This window comes from Xenopus tropicalis, chromosome 7 (genome assembly GCF_000004195.4).
Source record: "Xenopus tropicalis strain Nigerian chromosome 7, UCB_Xtro_10.0, whole genome shotgun sequence".
Taxonomy (NCBI): domain Eukaryota; kingdom Metazoa; phylum Chordata; class Amphibia; order Anura; family Pipidae; genus Xenopus; species Xenopus tropicalis.
This window is the reverse complement of record NC_030683.2, coordinates 50,957,453-50,980,252: the sequence shown is the minus strand read 5'-3', so window position 1 is coordinate 50,980,252 and position 22,800 is coordinate 50,957,453. Positions and strand designations below refer to the sequence as shown.

The window sequence follows — 22,800 nt, the reverse complement described above, 5'->3', positions numbered from 1 at the left end:
TCCTGGTGGTAGATAAAAAAAAAACTGTAGGCACAAGGCAGCCCCGTCCTCATCAGGACTGTAGCCAACACCCAATGCTGCACCCCAGCTCACATGTCTAAATGAAACACAAGTTAGGGCACAGGAGGATGGACTCCTATGTGCCGATACCTCCCCACCCTTCATGAATACAGTGATACTGAGTGCAGTCAGTGCTGTATTTATGGGGCACAAGTCTTTGTGGCAATTAAAAAAAAAATGCAAGTATGCAAATAACATGGGTGGAAAGTATGGAATCCCGTTATCTAGAAAGCTTTGAATTACAAGAAGCTCATCTACCAATGATTCCATTTTAATCAAATCATTCTAAATTGTAAAACATATTTCCTATTTCTCTGTAATAATAAAACAGTACTTTTTGCTTGACCCCAACTAAGATAAATTAATCCTTACTGAAGACAAAACAATCCAATTGGGTTTATTTAATGTTTAAATGATTTCTCAGTAAATTCAAAGTGCGGAGAATCAAATTATGGAAAGGCCCTCTTATCCAGAAATCCCTAGGTCCTAAGCACTCAGGATAACAGGTCCCATACCTTTTTTATAACCTCTGCTGTTTTTTTTTTCACAAACTTGCCAAACTTAATTAGTAAACAAACATACATATGCAATGGTTGTCTAAGGAAGAATTTGTAATATAAAATATCATATTACAAGATTTCTCTGAGGGGCATTTTTGCTTTTTCATTCTTAAATTTAATAGCCCTAAGGTGAATCTAATTGATTTAAATATAAATATTTGTTCATATTCATTTCTAAAACCAATCTGCAGTACCATTAAAAGAGCTTAATTAAAGTACAAATGAAAAAGAGCTCTGCATCTGTATTTCATTCAGGGATTTGCAATAAGCATTTTCTGTGTGTTCAGAATATCATTCATTGTCATTAGCAGAACTGTGGAACTCTTTATTTTCCCTTTGTGCCACTTGTCATTCACTGATGTACAGTCTGTATTCCCATACAGCGCCCATGTTGTTAAAATGTAACCATTTCAATTCTTATTCAAATAAGATTCTATAGTCAGAAGTGTTCTTGTTCTGCCCACAAGGTTCCACAAGAAGTTCTCCACCAGAACTTGTAATGACTTCTTCCTGGAAAAAAACCCCAAAACCTTATTTTTGAAATTATTTCAAAACATGTGTAGAGAACATGAGAATTTTTTTTTTGAGTTAGGAGTCATTTACAGATGCTGCATAAGGATGCACCCCTTACGGGCCGATTCACTAAAGGGCGATAAAACGAGCGCTATTTATAGCATGTGTTAAAAATTTTATCACTTCTTATTTTTTGCAACTTCTCTTTTGTGACTTGATTCACTAAAAGGACACGTCATAATTAAGAAGCAATGTTCTTTGCGTTATTTAACTCGTGATGAGCGATTTTCTTGCCTTATTTCCCGCCACGCGCAATATTTTTCGCCACGTGCGATATTCAGCGTATGATATTACGCACGTAACCATTACTTTCAGAAAACTACTGTTCAGAAAATTACCATTTCCCTGAAAACTGGAGGATGCATCACTCTAGGGCCAACACATACTTGAAAAATATGACTGCAAACTCCATGTTGTGTTGCCAACAGCTCACGAACTGCAATTTTCTTTGAGTACCGCCTACCCCAAGTAGGTGTTAATATTCGTACAGATCAATGTGATATTTTGCGCGTTTAATGCTTGATATGCATTTGTGAATCATGCGTTAGTATTATTTCTATTTGCTAATTAATGCAATGCATTAGAAATAATTTGCATGCGAAATGACTTTGATGAATCGGTACTTATTTATCGCATGCTTTTTAACGCAAAAAAGCATGCGATAAGCGTTATCAACCTTTAGCGAATCGGCCCACTTAGTGCTTACTTGCAGAGCATTTGAGCCCCCATGGTTGATAAGACAGGGTCCCTACCTTGCACCCTTAAATTAGGTCCCAATGTAGAACACCTACTCCTGCCTCTAACTATTACAGCGCTTAGTAATACACAGTCATTACTTTATTAAAGAAGGATGCCAAAGGTCTCTGCACAGAGCACTGCGGCTATTTGCACAATGTCCTACAAAGTAGAGCAAAAATCGAGAAAATGCAGCCTATTTTACACACAGCGTGTGAATGAGCCCTATCATCTCATATATACTGTTAACATCACATAATATGACATGAGGGACATATATATGTAAAAATTTAATAATGGCCAAAAACACATGCTATTTACTTGTAGCTCCCTAAGTTTAAGCTTTAAGCTCAGGGTCGGAAGTAGGGGTAGGCAGAATAGGTACCTGCCTAGGGCGCAACGGTGAGGGGGCGCCAGGCAGATATCTCTTCTTTCACCTACCACTAGTTCCGGGCCCATTCCCCCCCACTACAGTACCCCCCACCAACCCCGCTGCCTTGTGCATGCACATCTTGCTCTTGCTTGCGACATGGTTGCCCATGGCACCCAGTCGGCTTGACCTGGCACTGATCTATCTATCGATCCATCTATCTATCTATCGATCCATCTATCTATCTCTATCTGTCTATTCTTCCTAATTAATGTAAACTTTTATGCCACCGTGAGACATACCTTATGAAAGTCAATAAGGTCTGTGAGCGTTGCATGCCTGTTGGGGTCCACACCAAGGAAACTGTAATAATCGCCAGACGCATCCACCAGAAAATGCTTGAAACCAGTTTGCTGACGGAAAGACAGGGCATAGCCCCAGATCTTATCACTAACTCGGACAAGAAAGGACCCCTCTGGTTTGTTCATTAGTAATTCTTCTGCTTCTTCTCGACTTATAATTCCTGCCAGGAGTTAAACAATAAGATAGAAAGTGTTTATGTCGTGATTTTTACTAATGAAGCCTTACTTTCATAACTGTAGAGCAGGCTACATCATCCCATAATTTGGAGCTTTCTAGATAAAAAGTTTTCAGATAAGGGATCCCATACCTGTAATATTCTATACTGAGTTCTAGACTACTATATTCTAGACTAACGCGTCAATGGAAGTTTCACACAGTCCTTTTCTATTTTAAAATGTCTAATCATCATTTAAATCAAAGAGAGAAGTTAAAAAATTAACTGGATCATTTTATGCTAAAGTGGTACATAATATTAGGTACAGTTTATCTATATATGGTAACACAGAGAACATTATTAGTAGAAATGCATTTTACAATATATTTCATGTTCAGTCAAAAGTTCCTTTAAAAAATGTTATGATGATTATACCACAATGTTGAGGAATTAACATACTGCAGTAATTGCAGTAATATTTCCACTCACCAATTATGCTTCATTACACAGCTTTGTAATATGTGAAAAACAGTCATTAACCCAGTGCATCAATGGCCTTCATTCTACACATGGCGTTCTATGCACACATACACATACACAGAAATCTACTTTCTAATTTATGACATTGCCTATTAAACTTCATGAGTTGCTGTCAAAGTTCATATTCTAATTAAGTGCGATGTAAAATGGTGGAGCAAGCAGACTGTTATCTAGAAAAACATATTGTAATTCAAATAGGTGTAGAATCTGCTTACACTCAAAGGGGTAATGCAACTCAATTAAAGGTTGTCTTGAAAAACACGATTTGAATTAAAGCTCTTGTAAATTTCTTCCACATTATAATTTTAAATTCTTATTTCTTTTTCTCCCTTCTTAATCAAGCATGCTTTAGTAATAGGCAAATTGCTTCTTACTTAAATCTGCCCTTCATTCTCCAACAGAAAATTAAAAATATTGATGAATATGAAATGTCTCATTTAGGGGCATGTTTTGTATGTTTGCTTAGATTGGATACTATGCTACATAATTAATTCCTGCACTACATTGGAGCTGTCAACTTGAAGCCCGTGGGCCAAATGCAGCCCTGCCAATTATTTTATTATCATTATTTTAATATAAACGAGATCTTGAACTTTCTATGTATGGTCTGATTTACTAACATACTGTAGGTGCTTTTTCTAGTGTCAAGCAATCAGCAATTAATTTGGCAACAAAGACCTGATTGATGCTATAAGCAACTGCAGTGGTGCAATATAGCACCTATGTTACTTAATAAGCCCCATGTTGTATAATCATTCAAAAGGTGATATTTCACAGTGTCAATCATACTTTACTTTTTAGTGCTAGAAAGGATGAAGTTTGATGAAGTGTTGTCGAGGAGCTTATCTCACCTCATTGCAGAAATTCAACTGACTTCAGCAAAACTCTTATTATAACCGAAGAAGCCACAAAGGTCAAGTATGTCTATAGAGTTGCTACCCTTATATAAACACTGCAGATTATGCAGACAATGGTGCCTACACACACACCCTAGGTAAGATTATTCACACAGAAATGACTCCAGCTTTATACACTTACATCCTACAATGTACTTATATATTTCTAAGAGCCCTATACTCACTAGCTACACATAAACAAGTGCCCCACAAGATATGTACATGTAACAGGACTGCCCATGGTCAGCAGACACCCATTACAGTGAAAAGTATAGGAACAATCATTACTGTAAGAAGTAGGCATGTTCCACAGCGATGCATTGAACCAGGGAAGACTTTTTTTGAGAGGTTTCTATCATGGAGGCAGGTCACAGATTGGGACACAGGTTGCTGAACTTAAAGCTGATCAGTTACACATGAAACACTACTTTGAAAGATTCTTTCCAATCCACACACACATACAGAATCCCTCCATTAGCAACCCTGTCATGTGCAAATGCACAGGTAGAGTGCCATTGGCCACAAGGGGGCCTCCTGAATCAGCCTTTACCTACTCCAAAGCTGTTTCACTACAGCTCCCATAGGTTCCCTCTAACCTACACCTTAACACCCCAGTTTCCTAACTGGCACATAGTTGCCTTGGGCTCTACCCCAAACATCCTCATTGGGACAACAAACTTGCTGGCTAACTTATCTATCTTCTATACTACTAACAATAAGCTACTAACTTTCTAGCCCTAAAGTCTCCCACCTGGTCTAGCCACTATGGTCTTCAGTCCTGCTTGTTTGATGTTCTTTGGCCAAAAGGCTCATGAAGGGGAATTCCGCTACAGGCCAACCTAATTGGTTGGTGTCACCTGTATATACCTAAGCATTGCCCAACTATTTACATGATCAAAATAAAATATTTTTTACCTCCTCACATATACACATCATACACATCACTTAATCATATAATCCCCAAAATCAACCTGAAGCTTTTATGCTCCTTACACACAGATGCCCATAGCTCTGTGCACAGAACTACAACATGCTGCCAGATGCACACAGATACCATCAATCCCATACATACATATAGAAGCACATTACACAAACACATCTTGAGGGCAGCATTTATATTTGAATGTCTTTGTAGCATCTATTATGCATGTATCCCTGATTATATGGAGAACCTGATCGGCAGCCATTAAAATTGAATATCTCAAAACAAAGTAACCAGTTTATCCCATTAAATAAAAGTGTTGCTTCTTTGCATTCATTATGCATTAACATAATTGTTGTTTAGTACCAGTTAACACTAGTCATTTTAAAAGAATAAGTATATGCGTGTTATAGGTGTTTAGTTTTAAAAGAAAAGACCTGGCAACCCTAATTATTTAAAACTAAATGTATAAAACAACTACATGCTACAGTGCTGACCAGTAATTAGTTCAGGTGTGCCTTAAGCCTTGTAACAATGGGAATTTTACAGATGATTTGCCTCTAAATACATAAGATGGATGTTTAACCAGTTTATTCAGTAATCCAGATCAATAAAACATGAATTTGTTTACAATATAATCTTATGTCACAGTGATATTATATTTATTTGCTCTGTACGACCAGCCTATAGTATAACGTTATCCCTCCTTATACCTTATAAGACTGCTTGCTTTTGAAGCCAATACATCTTGGTTATAAAGTATGTAATTTAGTTCACTGCTTTCTTTCATTGATTGATGTTTTTGATCAGACTTTCAAGTGAACAAAGTGAGCAACCACTGCCCATGAAATTTCTCATTACTATTAATAGTTCCTGCAAAACATTTTCTAAAATTAACTATGTCTTTCAAAGTCATAAGGCAGCTCAAGCCTCTTTTATGCATCAAATCTGGTTGTCTGGTAGGGCTGAAAACCTTTGCTTTGGGGCAGGCCTGCATTACTAGAAAGTTAAATTACATTTAGCAAAAAAAAGATGGAAAATGTCTAAGGGATATTGCAGCTGCTGCAAGGTCTAATAAAAATGCATTTTTTTTAGAGCAAATCAGTGAATCAGTTTCAGCGAATGCAATTGCACCTATACCCATATCATTCCAATGCCTATACCATTTATTACAATCCACTTCGACTATAGAAAGCATATATAAAGATCTTTTTTTACAATAAAAGGAGGGTGATAAAAAAAATTCTGGTAGCCAAATTAATCAAATAATTTAGGCAACTGATAAATAATCAATGCAGTTTATTCTCTATGTTTAAACATTAAAAAAGAGAAACCTTCAAGATGATACAAATCTATATGTTATACAGCTTAACACAAAGTACCAATTTTTCCCTTTGTAGTGAATGATGTTCATAACATATTGTGACATGTTAACCTATATTCCCTATTACAGACAGCTTCACATTACCCACAATTTAAAGAAACCCAGATAAAAAATTGGAGAATTTACAAATGCTATATAAATTGTGCTCTTGCCAAAATTAAGCCCAAGGCCTCAGAACTCTGTAACCAAAGCTAGGTTATCTCTAAAATATATTACAAGGCCAAATGTTTCTTGTTCAAATGAAAATAAAGCATCAAAAACACTTGAAATCTGAGAAAAATACAAAGGATGAAAAGAGTTAACATCTAGGAATACTCTGTTATTGATAGGCCAGTGTGCAAACAGTGCAAATTTAACACTGCAACACAATAATCACACTTTTTCAAGCACACAATACACTTAAAAATAGAAATGAATATCCCTGCTCTAGTTTTAGCATTAAAGCAATTCATTTATGGTTTTAAAATCAGACCATAATACGGTGGTAGCAACCTTAGATTGTAAGCTCATCTGGGGCAGGTACTGATGTGAATGATGAATAATCTCTGTAAAGCACTGTATAAATGTATTGGCATTTTAGAAATATATATATATAGATATTAAGAACAAACATGAGTCAGGTAAGTAATTTACACAATAATTATGTAATGCACATTTATGTGAATAGTAAACTACTCTCAGAATAACATTCATTTATGGTTTTTACACATTATTAAAATACCCCTGATTTGTTTTGTATAGTTAGATAGATATTTAGAGATATTTACATTTTGCATGGAAAATACCGACCTTTACTAAACAGACCCCTTCATAAAGTAAGGAGTAGTACTGGATTTCATATTGCAAGGTTGCTGCATGACAACTTTATTACAGCATCAGAAGCAGAAGAATGATAGCATGCGAAAATGTAAAGATAAGAGTGAATCTGCACAGAGGAGAGATGGACCTGTTAGAAATGTTAGCTTGTGTCCTTCCTTGTGCCCTTGATCTGAACATTAATAAGTGGCGCTGACACAAATGTTTCATTTGGAGTTTGTTAGCGCAGTTTGATGGATGGCAGTATTTCAGGAGGTGTGAATCCCAGGGAGATCTAAAAGTTTCTGAACAACATCACATATGCAGATGTCAGCTGACTGTTATTACTTATGACGCTTTTGCGCTGTCTTGTATGATTTAATGACTCCATCTGGTGAATCTGATGTATAACATTGTGTGGTTGCCAATTATAAATATTTTTGAAGTTCATTATCATTTAGCTGCAACATTGACCCTTTTGTATTGCAGTTTAATCAGTGATCTTCTGGGTTGCATTTTGAAACAGATTTCAAAATATGAGGAAACACTAAAGAAGCCAAGCTTTTATATTTGCCTTAAGTCTTTTTTATAATGGAATGCCGCTTTTCTCTATTCCTTTTCGCAAGGTTATAAACATTTATTTTACTGTTCAGACACTGGTGAAGAAATGCAAGGGCCATTCCTGCTTCAGTCCCAGAGGTCAAGGCCTTTCACGCACAGTTATAGTATAAGGAAGTCAAATAGGTCAAGGCAAAAATATGCCAACAGTAGCCACTATTGACACTATGCCTTATTCCAAATGCTTTTGCACTTGCTGCAGAGCAAGGCAAAGCTCTAAAAGAGAAGAACTTTCCTTGACCTTAAGGTTCAGTTATATAGACTGCAATAGGCCTTTTTATAACCATTTCACAAAACATACATAAAGATAGCAAATGGTTCAGGTTTTCCTGCAACCCCTGACACACTCTGCCCTGACCTTATCCAGCAGGAAGCACCATAATTATTGATTACAAGTTTCCATTCCCCGCCGTAGCAACCAAGCCTCAATAATGAGGCAAATCAACAAACAAATAGCAGCTGTACAAAGAGTCTGGCACACAGCAGGTTTGCTTTTTCCCAAATGAATAAACAGCACAGTTTTTAATGGAAAGTTCACTTTGCCTCTGTGAATGCATGCTTTCCCTTAGGACTACAAAAGCATCAATTCTGCATGCACCAATAACCTTGTACCATTTAAAATCTTAATGGCAAAATCCTGGACAGGTTTATCTCTAAATGATACACTGAGCTCAGTGGTTTCATTTCTCGTGGATTATTTAGCAGCTCCAATTTTTAAATCAGATTATACTATATTTCAGTGAAACAAAAGGGAAATAAAGCTATAAGATCACAGTATTATTTTAGCTTTACTTATATGTACTGTGGAAGGTACATTTAGATCTATTGAGCTAAAACACTGATTGCATTAGTGATTTAATAAACAAAGAAGACTATCAGTTTCATCACATCACAAACCGGTTAGATAACTGCTGTAGTAAATTTCAATTTATACAGTAAATGGGTAATTTCTCAGCAATATATTAGGCAATTAATTATATGAATGGCATGTTTGTGGCTAACGCAAGGAAAATTAATGATCATACAACTTTGTAGAATCCATATGGTTTAATTTTTCACCATAAAATTCCGCTACTGGAAATGTTGGGAAAGTAACGCCTAAGAAAAATTAATCTAGCTACACAGTAATAATTAGCCTTAGCATTTTGCAGCTTTTTTATGGGTAAATGCTTCTAATATGATGTGATAATATTATATATAATACAACATTATGCATTTATTAAAAAGAAAGTTCTCCTTCATGGGGACTTTTAAAATCTCTAATACATTGGCACTATTAAGAAATCTGATATCTGTGTCAATTCATCAGAATGTGCTGAAATTGTTCCAACACAGAAAATAAATGAAATAAAGTCCAAAAAAAGTAAAAAAAAAGTTTTACCAGGCAGCAGCTATCATTACTAGTGATGGACGAAATAATTCGGCAGGCATGGATTTGCGGCAAATTTCCGCATTTCACCGTTGGCGGATTATTTTGTGAAATGGGCAGAAAAATTCAGAACGTAAAAATTCAGTGCGCAAAACAAAAAATTTTGCCTGTGTCAGAAAAATTGTGACGCAAAAAAAAATTACACGTGTCAAAATTTTTTTGCGTGTCGAAAAAATTATGCATGCAACAATTTTTTTGTTGCTCTACATTTTCTTTCTTTTCAAAGATTTGCAAATTTTCCCGCAAAGCAGGACAGATTCACTCATCACTAATCATTACTGATAATGATAAATTGGCCCCTATTTGTTTTGAACAGTACAACATAAATAATTACTCTTTGTCATTTACTATCAGTGTTCTTCTGTATCTCAGGGCCAGCGCATGTGCGGTATGGTGAAAATGAAAGTTTGACTTTTCAGTCTTTTAAATGTTTACTATTGTGCATGCGCAAGTGGCACTAAGACAGAAGACAGAAGAGGAATAAGTATTCTAGAAACACAACATTATAGGGGTCATTTACATTTTTTAAGCAAGTGCTAGAGCACTATGGGGTGCATGAGTGCTCCCCTTAGTGCTCATCTAACAAGCAGTTGTTACCCTGTGAATGCTGCACCTTCTGCTCGTGCTGTTTTGAAAATCTGACATGAAGAGCAGGGTGCAGCATCAGTGTGGTGTTAGGGGGCGAAACCATAAATACCCTTCCCCATCTGCGCCTTTTTGGAAAGAGGGCTGACCTAATTCACACATCATAATTTTTTTAAGGGGCAAGCCTTGGGTCTTCTATAATGGAGCGCAGATGCCTGTGGCCATTTAGTATTTAGCTCTTTGCAAATAAAATACCTGGTTTTGGTCTTTTTTTGCATTTTTTACCACTGTGTTTGTCAACATGACCCCTTGTGGTTTGATCACAGACTTTTAGCATGAATGATTTGGTCCTTCAAAGATGCCCTCAGTAGCTTCCCAATTTTTCCCATAAGTCACAACACATTCTCAGGGATTCTATAAATTACCGGAGCTTAGGGACTAATTCAAAATATAGTATATATATATATATATCAATATAAACTTCCCAATATAAGAAGAAAAAACTAAACATCTCAGCTTCTATTACATACTATATGTAACCTCACTTTCTGCTGTCTGTTTATTTAATAACCCCCTCTTCAACTGAAGCCTAGAACACAGTGAGCAGGTACAGTTCATGATCCAAGAGGGCCTATGGGCGCCAAATTGTGAAATCCAGTGCTGGTAAGTTCAGTATATAAAATACAGAATTTCTATTCTATTCTTATACTATTTTTGCTTACAGTAAAAAAAGATGTTAAATGTTAAGTTCATTACTTCACAAAACCTAATGAATCCTATGGCAAGGCCACACCAACTTTAACCAAATGTAACTAATATACAAATATTTGTCAGCATTACTACCGTTTGCATCTGCAATATCAGTCAGGATTTCTTTTGTTGTGCAATGTGTCTTGCTGTTCTATGGAAAGGTTTATAAACTATCTTTTGTACACAGACTGGCAATAAAAACAATGATATATACTGTTCATTTTGTATTCAGAAGAAAACCTTTTATACATTATTTAAAGTCTTTTTTAAAACATGAAAAATGCCACACCTAATGTAGCATATATTATCTGAGAAAATAGATCCAAAGAACTCGGCTTTAATGTAAGAAAAAATGGATTTACAAATACATTTTCTGCTAATATTACTGTAGGGACCCTAAGTTTTAAGTCCCTTTACCTAGGTTCCCCTTTAGGCAGGCATGCCAGTAAGTGAACTTTATTTAGATGTGGACACCTAAAGGTGGTCCTAATAATGTACTTACTATAACTATTCTTTCCAGTTTAAAAGAAAGTTCCCCTTGTAATTTAGGAATGCCCACTAGGTGGAGGTGTTCCCCAGTATAAATGGGGGTGACTCTCATATTCATGAGGTCTTATTCCTGGGACTTCACCACATTAAGAGGTATCTACAGAAGCGAGTTTAGTTTATGTAGATGGAACTGTAATAGTCACTCTAGGAGTGAAAAGACAGTATGGTTATTTAGTTGGGCAGGTCCAGGTCCATACGAGGAAAATAGAGGGGTTATTACCTCACGGCATTACTGGTCGTAGTTGCAGGGAACACCTAGTGGTTAGCTTAGGGCTTAAGAAATACCCAAAGAGGGAGGATCACTGTGAAATATATTGGATATCCATAAAGGGAAACCTGTGCTGGTTATACTACTGATGCTGTACTGGAGTAAATAAAGAAGGTTTTCAAGCAACCTCCAGTGTCTTGGTTATTACCTTCACAGGATCTCCAGCTACCTGGTAAGCACTCATTAAGGGGCAGTAAGGTCCCGGGAGTTGCCATTTAGGAGGCCTACAATTTGTGCATAGCTCAAATAACACACATGCTCAAAATACTTATAGCCAACACTCACGGGTGTGCTACATTATTGTAGTTAGTTTTGTTTCCAGAATATATGCATTCCTTCAAACTTTCTTTCTATTCTTTTATAATCTTAGCAAAGGATATGCCCTCCTGCCAGTTGGCTGATAATTGTGAGATATTTTCCCCCTTGGCAGGTAAACAAGATCATGAATCAAAGGAAGTACATAAGTGTAATGGAAAGCCTTTCCATTAATTATCAGATGATTGAGAGGTAGTGTCCAAGCCAAAACAAGAATGGAACTGAAGTATATTACAAAGCAGTTACGCAAAACTAAAGGGCAACTGACATTGATGTAAATATGTACCTAAGGTGTATTGGATGTTTCATTGTTTTTTGTTTAATGTATACATGGCTTATTAGTGTGATTCCTCAATCTAAAAAGTTTTCCTACTATACACATAACCATGCTGTTTGTCAGTGGTGGACTCAGGATGGAAACTGCCAGTTAGAGCAGTAGAAATCTGCAACAAACAGCATAAAAATGCAGCCTGAAAAATAGTAGATTGATAGTTAATGTTCTTCCGTGATATTAATTAAGAAGTTTGGGATCTGCTTAGTGGAACAGCAGAACTGTCAAGTTTCATCTAAATTCTCTGTCATGTTATGACTGACAAATGGATTTATCTTTGAATTTGCTTGAATTTAACATACTACATGACAGCTATTGATATTTAAACAAAAGCTTTGCCATGTGACGTATTAAGGAGCATTAAAGAAAAAGCTGTTTCCCCACAGGTAATCAGCCCACTTCTATGAATTATTCAGTTTGCTGGAGCTCCGATTACAAAGCACTGGTGCCACCACTGAGTTTATATTTTCCTTTCTCCAGCCTGGTCTGTCTTACCTTGTTCAGCTATTCCCCTCCTTGCAGCTTAAAGTTCTAAGGCATTTAATTTGTTTGCTAATAACTTTCCTTTGCAGACTCTTCAGAAGTAGCAAGTAATAGCAAAAACAATCTCATAGGCAATAAAAGCTGATGAAGTGTAACAATTACTAAGAGCTACTGCACCTGAAGCAATAACCTGCAGCAAAGCTTTTCCTTATTCACAGAGCATTCAGGGACTGACAGAGAATGGCAGGCTATCAGACCACAAATCCTAAACAATGTATTATATGCAGGAAACAAAAATAGATATTTGAATCTGTTAGAAACAAATTTATGAGTACAGACAATAGGGGTCATTTAATTATAAATACTGGACAAAAGCACTATTTACAGTATATTAATGGGAACAAAAATGCGTCCATCAGCATGCTGTTTATAAAGTGCTTGTTCGCACTCCCTCTGCAGAGCATCTTTGTTCTGTTCAAGGCAGCAAAGTATTTCACACAAAGTTCTGGCCTTTTGCTGTACCTTAGATACACAGGCACTAGCGATGAGCAAAATTTTTCTCTAGACATGGATTGGGGGGTCATCTCCACGCTTCGCCATTGGCAGATTGTTTTTTTCACAAAACGGGTGCGAAAAGTCACGCATGTAATAAAAAAATAACGCACAACAAAAAATGAACCACGGAAAAATATTGTATTGCATCTCAAAAAAATGACGTACGATTTTTTTGGATTGCATTTTCCGAGATTCACAAATTTCTTCAGTTTCACAAATTTTTCTGCACAGCGAAACAGGACAGATTCACTCATCATTAATTGGCACTCGTAGTGGCTTGAAAAGGGTTCATTACTAAAAGTCATGTATGCACTAATGGGCTGCCCACGTGTCGCAGAAGTTGCCCTCTTTTGCATGCTATTTACTGTTAGCAAAATTTGTTTGTCTTTCTTTAGGAAACAAGCCCTCAGGTCTGAATTGACGACTTGCTACAAGAGTACAAGGTATTGGGTGCCAATGGTCCTTTTTTTTCCCTTGCATGTCATTCAGCTAGGCTACTTTTTATTTAAAGTCACAAACTGGGGAAAGGGGAAAATGGATCTCTATGGGATGCAGTAGGTTAAATGGAACAGAATTTTCTTGTTTCTAAACTCAATACAGTTTTTTTGCCTGACACCATTAACTATTTACTGCACTGGTGTTGGCAATGTAAATACTTCAAGGAGCCACACAACACACTGTAATATACAGTCGGGGAGCTTACTCCATTTGCTGTAACTGTGACATTTGCATCAACGTTTTGGAGGTTGCATATGAATGTGATGTGTTCCAAGCCTTAACCTGGAAATCAAACCTCATTTAGGACTTATTGGTCAATCAGGGACTCTGTAAATGGGAGGCGGGCTTTTTGTATATTGTAAGTGCTTGTTGCACTTTATCCTGATGAGGGGGCGGTTGTGCACAGGTGATTAGAATAAATGGGTTAAGCTCCCCGACTTCATATTACAATGTGTTGTTCTGCTCCCTGGTGTATCTACTTGTTTCTAAACTCCCCTTACATTTCTATGTTTTTCTTTAATACTCATAATTGTATTAACAGAATGTATACATAGCTGCCCCAGTATTTCCTGCTAAAAATAGAGTGAAAGTTAAATATGCCAGATGCTTTTTGGAGCTTTTGCTTTGAATTTGCCTCGGGGTTGTTTGCTCTATCAAATATACTCACAGCAAGAAATATGCTCTTATGTGTGCTGTGAAGATGGCTAATGATAACATTAATGACACATCTAAAGCATGGGTACAGCTTGGGTTATGTGGTCTTGTCTGGAGTGGATTGAGTAAAAGATGGGAACTGTTCCCCTAGACATCACCCAGATATATAATATCAGCCTGTCTATCTGTCAATGTTAGCTTGACAATACAAAGAGAGGAAAATATTAACATCAGTATGGTACATGGCCTTGTCTTGTAAGTTATAAGATTCTGTGTATGCGTGCATGACAGAAAAATAAGATTGATGTCTGCAGGAGAGTAGATAGGGAGTCACAACAGGCAGTTAAATAGGAGGAAATTAAATTGTATTAACATTGTATGGGGGAGGACAAGCACAACATATTGGTACTTCAAAGCACTTAAAAGTAATACAATAAACCACAAATATATAATACAAAGGAACAATTGATGGCAGCATGACCCATAATTCCTTGAGTTATCGACAGTTTTGATTGTTTTTATGCTGTTGCAAACATAATGTAGAAAGATAACTAGAGTGATGGAAAACCCCATAAACAGCACAATATTTGTTCACTGTTAAAGCTAATATAATGCTTGTGGACTAGAATGTAACCCTTGCTGGGAATTTATTTAAGATTTGCTAACATGAAAATATGCTATGTTTGCAGCATTGCATTTAATATAAAGAGATCTATACAGTGATATAGACTTGTTGTGTTGCATACTGTATGTCTGTGAAGATTCTTATTTATCCAGGTCATGGTCTCTCTATAGTAGTAAGTCAAACTTGCTATATGTCTTTTTTTTTTTTGTTTCACTAGTCATTGGACTTAATTGCATGTATAATCTTGATATAAAAGTATACCAGAAATGAATTTAGAAGCTTTTATAGAGACTATGGGGCAGATTTAATATAATTTAAACTGGGGAATCCAAAAGCAGTTTTAACAACCATATTGATCATTTATTTAAGGGAAAGCACTATACAAATTACAACAGGTACAATCTAGTATCTTTTAGCACTTTTTGCATTGCCTTTATCCGTTGCCAAATTGCCACATTTTTCTGTGTTTCATTTTGCAGTGCAGAGACCTGCAAATAAATACAATTCTGTTTGTGTTCGAAAGAGCTGTATTCATGTTGGCCTGCACCCCCTGACACTGTGGTTTGCACTTGTTTTTTTTATGCAGTGTGAAGTGCAGAATGCAGTACTATCCCTACTGCAAGTATTTGGCTCTAGAACCATTGGTTAGAACACAAGGGGGCTAATTTATGACTAAATTAAAGTGTGGGAGTGCTTCTGAGCCCCTTAACACTCGTTAGCTTTTTAGCCCCCATGTGTTCCAACCAATGGTTCTGCAGTAAACAGATCAGATAAGCCTGACTTGGCCCAACCTTACAAAATTACTGGATTTTTCCTCGTATGCTAAGCTTAAATGGGTGGCATTTTTAACTGGCTAGAGAAATCGTAGGTGAACATAACAGTAGAAAACAGAGAAGTTCAAATAGTTGTTCATTCACAGACAAGGGGTGTTTTGTAACAAAAGCTGATTCAGTAAATGGTTACCATGAAACCACTGAGCAACAACTTCAGTATTCTTTTCCATTCCAGCTCTCCGAGGAAGCTGTTCCTCTTTGAACCACCGTATAATCACATCCCTTGATATTGGTCGAGCTGGTCGCTCCCACACTTTCCTAAAATAGATAAATTAGTTAATTTGTAACCACTAGACAAATTGCTAAACATTAATCAAAATGTTTTAATAAAATGAAAAGAAATCAGTACTGCATTGAATTAGTCCACATCTATTGACTTTATGCTAGTCAAGGCCAATAACAGTTCCTATCACACTTCCTATCACATTTTAAATATTCTCTGCCATAGTAGAATTTCTGGCTATAAACAACCAGCAATTACGTTTATGCTTTATTTGTTACAGGACTGGAAGCTTTATGAACAAACCTGAACTCCCATTATTCTTGAACAGCTGCAGATGCAGTGATAATCATTTTAGACGCAGATAAGTCAGGAGCATATACAGGTGGGACCAGGAGTTTTGCGGATAAGGGATCTTTCTGTATTTTGGATCTCCATACCTTAAGTCTACTAAAAAATTATTAAAACTAAAATTTAACCCAATAGGACTGTTTTCCTCCAATAAGGATTAACTAAATCTAAGTTAGGATTAAGGGCAAGGTAAAGGTGTGTCCCTTATACTTTGCCACAATCTGGGTTTCTGGATAACCGATCCCATACCTGTAGGGGAGAACTATAAAACCCATCAGCATTTGCATCAGAGCATTTATTTACACTGATTTAGTGCTGTTTAAAATGGATTCTCATTTTTTGAATAATAATAAAAGACTGAAATCATAACATTAAATATCAAAACCATAATATATATATATTGTCTCTGAAAATCAAAGGTAGAGCTAACAGAACTACTTTACAGGATAAAATCCCCCACAGTACAGTTTGTGCAGAAAACTGTTATTCTATGGTGTGTAAACCTCTTTGTTAAAACAAATTCTTCTTTCTCTAATGTAGTTAATTGAAAAAAGGTATCCAAGTGAGAGATGGTTAATTAAAAGATAGCAATAACACATAAAGTGTATAAAACTTACCCAACTGGTACTTGAGGTTTAATGAGCTGAGATGTGCTGTTGTTTTCCTGACTGGATTCTTGACCATTGTTCAGATTAACAGTTTGGAACAGATTGCTCAACCCAGCCACTTTGCCTTTCTGAATGGCTCGTAAGGATTGTCTGTGATATTCAGCCCGGGCCCACCTTGCCTTGTGCTTGCGGTCTTCATCAGCTGCTTTGGACTTCCGTACTGAAAAACAGATAGCTATTTCATCAAAAGATTTCCCAAATAGGGAGAGGGCTTTGTAGACAATACATTTTATCAGTGGCGTAGCGAGGGGGGTGCCGAGGGGGCCATGGCCCCGGGCGGCGTATCAGAAGGGGGGGGGGGGGGCGGCGGCGGCTCCTTCTCTCTTACAGGCAACAGGCGCTTTTATAAGGTTGCGCCCGTGCGTATGACGTCACACGTCAGCGACGAGGCGCAACCTTATAGAAGCGCCTGTTGCCTGTAAGAGAGAAGGAGCCGCCGCCGATGGTCTGTTGGGGGTATGTACTATGGGGGAAATTGGGGGCACTGTGTGGGGGCTACTGTCTATGGGGAAATTGGGGCACTTTCCATGGGGGGGGGCAGGTCTTTGTGGGGTATTGTGTATGGGGGCACTTCCTATTGGGGGCACTGTGTATGGGGCAATTGGGGCTCTGTGTATGAGGGCACTTTCTATTGGGGGGCAAGGTCTTTGGGGGGTATTGTCTATGGGGACACTGTGTATGGGGCAATTGGGGCACTGTGTATGGGGGCACTTCCTATTGGGGGCACTTTGTATGGGGCTATTGGGGGCACTGTGTATGGGGGCACTTTCTATTGGGGGAACTGTGTATGGGGCAATTGGGGCACTGTGTATGGGGGCACTTTCTGTGGGGGGGGGCAAGGTCTTTGGGGGGTACTGTCTATGGGGGAACTGTGTATGGGGAAATTGGGGCACTGTGTATGGGGGCACTTCCTATTGGGGGCACTGTCTAAGGGCAATTGGGGGCACTGTGTGGAGGGGGCTGTCTATGGGGACACTGTGTATGGGGCAATTGGAGGCACTGTCTATGGGGAAATTGGGGCACTTTCTATGGGCAATTGGAGGCAATGTGTGTGGGGGGCACTGTGTATGGGGCAATTGGGGGCACTGTGTATGGGGGTACTGTCTATGGGGCAGTTGTATGGGGGGACCGTGGCCAGAATAGCGTTAGGGGGGCCTGGCCAGCATAGTGTTAGGGGGCACTGTGGGAGGGTGACCCTAATACTTTTTATGTCTGTGTGTCCTGTACTGATGGGAGGGGCCCCGTGATTTCTGATGGCGGCCCTGCCACCATGGGAAGCCACGGACGCACAGCTGAATCCACTTTTGACAATTATGACATGCGCACCGCATTTCAAATTCAATAAAAAAAAAAAAAAAATTTAATGCTGCTTTTTTTATTTTGTCTTTTTTTTTTAAGAATAACTAAATAGAGGGGCGGCAAATTTCCGGTCGGCCCCAGGCGACGAAAGCCCACGCTACGCCACTGCATTTTATAATCTGATATCAGATCCTAAATATCCTAACATTATATAACTCACTACTAAGTGAACTTTGGGATACAGTGCATTTAAATATGTTCTACTGGACTGCTGTTTATAAAATTCTGTACAGTGTATGAGTAGGGTTTGTTTTTGCAAAAACCCATCATATGAAAGGAGGGCATACCATAATGCATATTATCATCAGGCCAAGGTTTATATGAACTCGTATTTCATGAAGACATGAAAAGTGATGTGGAGTACTCGGGCTTTAGGTGAAATGTTAGTAAATTAATACATTCATATGTCATCTGAATCTTGTGTTTTTACAGGAAGAAATTAAGCTAGCTCTATCAGTTCAGGATCAGATAATTAATACTATAGAATGCAAAAAAAAGGTAAAATTTTGGCAATGGGGTTTAAAAAGAGATTAGCTGAATATTATTACAACAGGCAAGGTCTTGATAGAGCATAACATGCAGATACATGCAAAGTGATAGTTAAACTGCTTTGAAGAAGTGGGAGATGGCACATACCAGCTTTCATTCTATACACGTGTTATACATTTGATACACTAGCTTTCTCTAAACAGCTGAATTAGAAGATATTGCAGTATATGGAGATTAAAAAGACTGGCTGAGTTTTCCAGACCACTGATGCCTTCAAAAATCAAATGCATTATGATAAAAGGTTAGCTGCATTTTCAATTTAACATACAGGCCTGATTCAAGCATAACTGGAAATCACAGCAGTGAAAAGCTAGTATTAACATCAGACATTTGTGGGGTATATTTATCAAAGCACGAATATAGAGTTCAAACCAGTTCACCAGAGGGGAACTGCCAAGATCTCTCTTCACTTGTAAAGAATCTTTAGGGACATATTTACCAAAGAATGACATGTAGTTTGTGCTCTTTTTACCTTTTGATAAATGTAACCTTAATAATTCTACATGAATAAATAGAGAGCTGTGAGTTTACCTCCTTTGATAAATATACACCTGAAAAGGGAATTTTCTACCAATTTTGTTGTTCACTTTCCCTATCTTACATTATGCTAACAAACCTAGCTTAACTGACCAGAAAAAATACTATTCGTCTTATTTATAACCTTGCTATCTAACTGTAGTCACTTTCTATTCAATATTAAGCATATGTACAATATAACCAATTACAATCCTATCTACTGTATATACTCAAGTATAAGCCTAGTTTTTGTCAAGGATAAAACTGTTGGATAGGCCAGTTTGTAGCTACATTTTATTCGTGCGAAGGCAGTATCCAGACATTTTCAACAGAACTGTCTCTAACTGATACTACATCTAATGTAACAAGACATGTCGTAATTAACTGTGAGGCACTCTTATCAGTAGTTATCTCTGTTATCTCTAAGAACAGAACAGGCAAAGAGGCCCAGTTGACCAACACCCATGGGGCCCCTTTGTCACAAGCTCAATGACTCATCAAAAAAGCTGTTCAACAGCAAGAAGAAACATTCTTATACAATGTACTGTATTTTAAAAACCCCTCTAATATGACATAATATGAACAAGATGGAGTAAAGAAACAAGATGGTTTATTTTTTCTTTCACATCTTTCAGCACCCAAAATGTGCTGAAAAAGTCACCCTTGGCTTATACTGGAGTCGGGCGCCATGGGTTCCTCCAGACAAGCGCCCACTGTCCGTTGTGTGCAAATTAGGCCGCCTGCAACCAGATCCTCCAGTGCCCTGAGCCGCTCCCAGTCACAATACTTATTTCCCCTTCTGTGTCCTCTGGGTGTGCCGCCAGTTGTTTGCCAATGCGCAATGAGCGTGATGACGTCACTCACGTGAATCAGTTTATCAGGGTTAGACTGGGGCTGCTACCCCAGGAGCCCTCACACCTCTTCAGGGCCCCCCCCGCCCTGAGGGGTTATGGGGGCCCCTGGGGTAGCAGCCCCATTTTGACCCTGATAGACTGATTAAAAGTGGGGACCCCCCCCCGCATGTGTACCTTATACTTTGTCATGATCAGGGGAGGGAGAGCAGCAGGGAGTGGCAGGTGGGGATGAGGCACCGGCTTGGCGAGGCCCATGAGGGTATGGGGTGTCCCTCAAGCCCAGTCTGATCCTGCGGTCTATTTATTATATGGAGATCACAAATTCTGTTATAGAGAATGTGCAAACATTATGATATTGTTTATACAAAACACCATGTCTGAGAGAGAATGTATTGCTTTTGCAAAGGCTTCAATGTACATAGCATTTTGTTTTCCTATACATGTTTTCCTATTCTGGCACAGTTTGTCCTCTCCCCCTGTTTAATGGGCTGTGCATAAATCCCCACTCAAATGGATTTATTCCAGTTCTGCACACACAAGTGTTCTGATATTTGCTAAGTACAAGTTTCTGCAATGTTTGTTGTATTTTGTTATAATAGAAAAATACTGCCGGCTTGTATAATTTCACGAGAATTCCAATTGCAGTTCAAAAAATAGAACAAAGCAAAGTGGCCCAGGTCATTCCATTATTTCATAATATTTTATTTAAAATTGTGATGGGTTAGAGCTTATTCTGTCTGTTACCCTTGCTCTATTTTTAATATACAGAGAAACCTAACTGCAGTTTTACTGTCGTCAGTGAAATATACTGTCTTTCTAGATTCAAACTCGCCTATTCTGTGTTTTTTTTTTTCTTGCGGCTATGCAGATAGGCTTTTGTCCAAAATGAAGAACCCTACAAGAGGATCACTGCCAGCTGATTTGACCAAGCTTGAATACAACATATACAGCAAACCTCAATGCAAAGGACATAGATGGATTCTGGAACTTAAAATTATTCTGTTTTACATAATGGGTGGCGCACAGATTCCTTGGAAAAGAGGAAAAAAAAAGAGGCACTTCAAGTCCCAAGAATCCATCACTCTTCAATGGAACTCAATGGAGAATTAACATGGAAAGTTCACAAAAAAGACACCTCTCTGACTTAAGAAGCGATTTTATTGTGATTATTTATGTTGTGATGACATATTTTTAAGCGATAACCATGCAATATATTCATGCATTATTTTGTAGCACTCAATATTAGTGCACGTTATTACCCAGGTAACCGTTACTTTCTTAAAGCTACCGCTCTGAAAATTATGATTTCCCTGAAAACTGGAGGGTGCATCACTCTAGGGCAAACACATACTTGATTCTCTTCTTTAGATTCCAGAAAAAATTCGACTGCAATCACCAGCTGCAATGTTGTTTAGTAAAGCCTACTCCTGGGAGGCGTTGAGTTTCACAGTAATTTTTGCAACATTTTATGCTTTTAATGCTTAAAATATGTCTGTGAATTATGTGTTAGCATTATTACTATTAGATAGTTACCACAATGCGATGGAAATAATGCTATGCGATAATTGAGATTTTTGCGCATGCGATATGAGTAGTAAAGTATGTGAAATTACTTTGATAAATCGGTACTTAATTAATTAAAGGAGACATATCCTATAAAAATTATAAATGTACCAGTGAATTATTCTCCTCTAGATATAGAAGGATTGTGCTTAAAAATGTTGTGTTTCCAACTGATTTATTGAGAAATTCCACCAAAACCCCACTAGTCCCGCCCATCTGTTCCACTTCCTGCTGGCAGAATTCTCTGGATGAGCTGGGGAGCCGGCGGCCCTCCGTACCCTGCACTGTAGGATAGGAACCAATCAGCAGCTAGGCTGACCTGATAGGAAACTGAAGCCTGTCTGTGCTTGTGTGACTGCAGGGCTGTTATTGGCTCTCCCCCTCCTACTGTGCTTCTGGCAGGGACCGTTAGGACACGCCCACTCTTCATTTCAAACTCCGACAGAGAAGTGAGAGGATCTATAGGGAGCTCCAATAAAGGGGCCATTGTTACAGAGAGGATTAATGTTTAGCCCAAAGTGAAACCAGCACCGGATATTATTCATAATTGCCTACAAAATTAGGGTTTTTCCCATTTATCCAATATGTCTCCTTTAACACTTTTTAACGCATGCGTTAACGACCTTTAGTGAATCGGCCCCTTAGTGTTTATGCACTTTTCTACATAAGTCCAACTGAAAAGTAAATTTTAAAAATAAAAGACTAAATCCGTCTTACTCTTACCCTGCCCTCAGACTTGACTATCTGAAACTAAAGTCAATTTTAATCACAAGTATTTAAATGACTATGTTTCTAAAAGTAATAAACCAATATAAATTAAGTTTTAGCTACTTATACTGACAAATATTATACCTGGGACAGATTTTAATGTAATC

General features: G+C 37.8%; 1 protein-coding gene across 1 annotated transcript in view; it reads right to left on the bottom strand.

Moving 5' to 3' along the window:
- Positions 1-593: 593 nt before the first annotated feature.
- The window catches only part of sh2d4b (SH2 domain containing 4B), a 72,252-nt gene continuing 50,045 nt past the window's right edge, over positions 594-22,800 (bottom strand). The window contains exons 5-8 of the mRNA XM_018095655.2: positions 17,034-17,244; positions 15,976-16,103; positions 2,601-2,821; positions 594-1,130 (exon numbers count right to left, since the gene is read on the bottom strand). Coding sequence (XP_017951144.2) covers positions 1,038-1,130; positions 2,601-2,821; positions 15,976-16,103; positions 17,034-17,244 — 653 coding nt within the window. The 3' untranslated portion in view covers positions 594-1,037. The remainder of the gene's footprint in view (positions 1,131-2,600; positions 2,822-15,975; positions 16,104-17,033; positions 17,245-22,800) is intronic.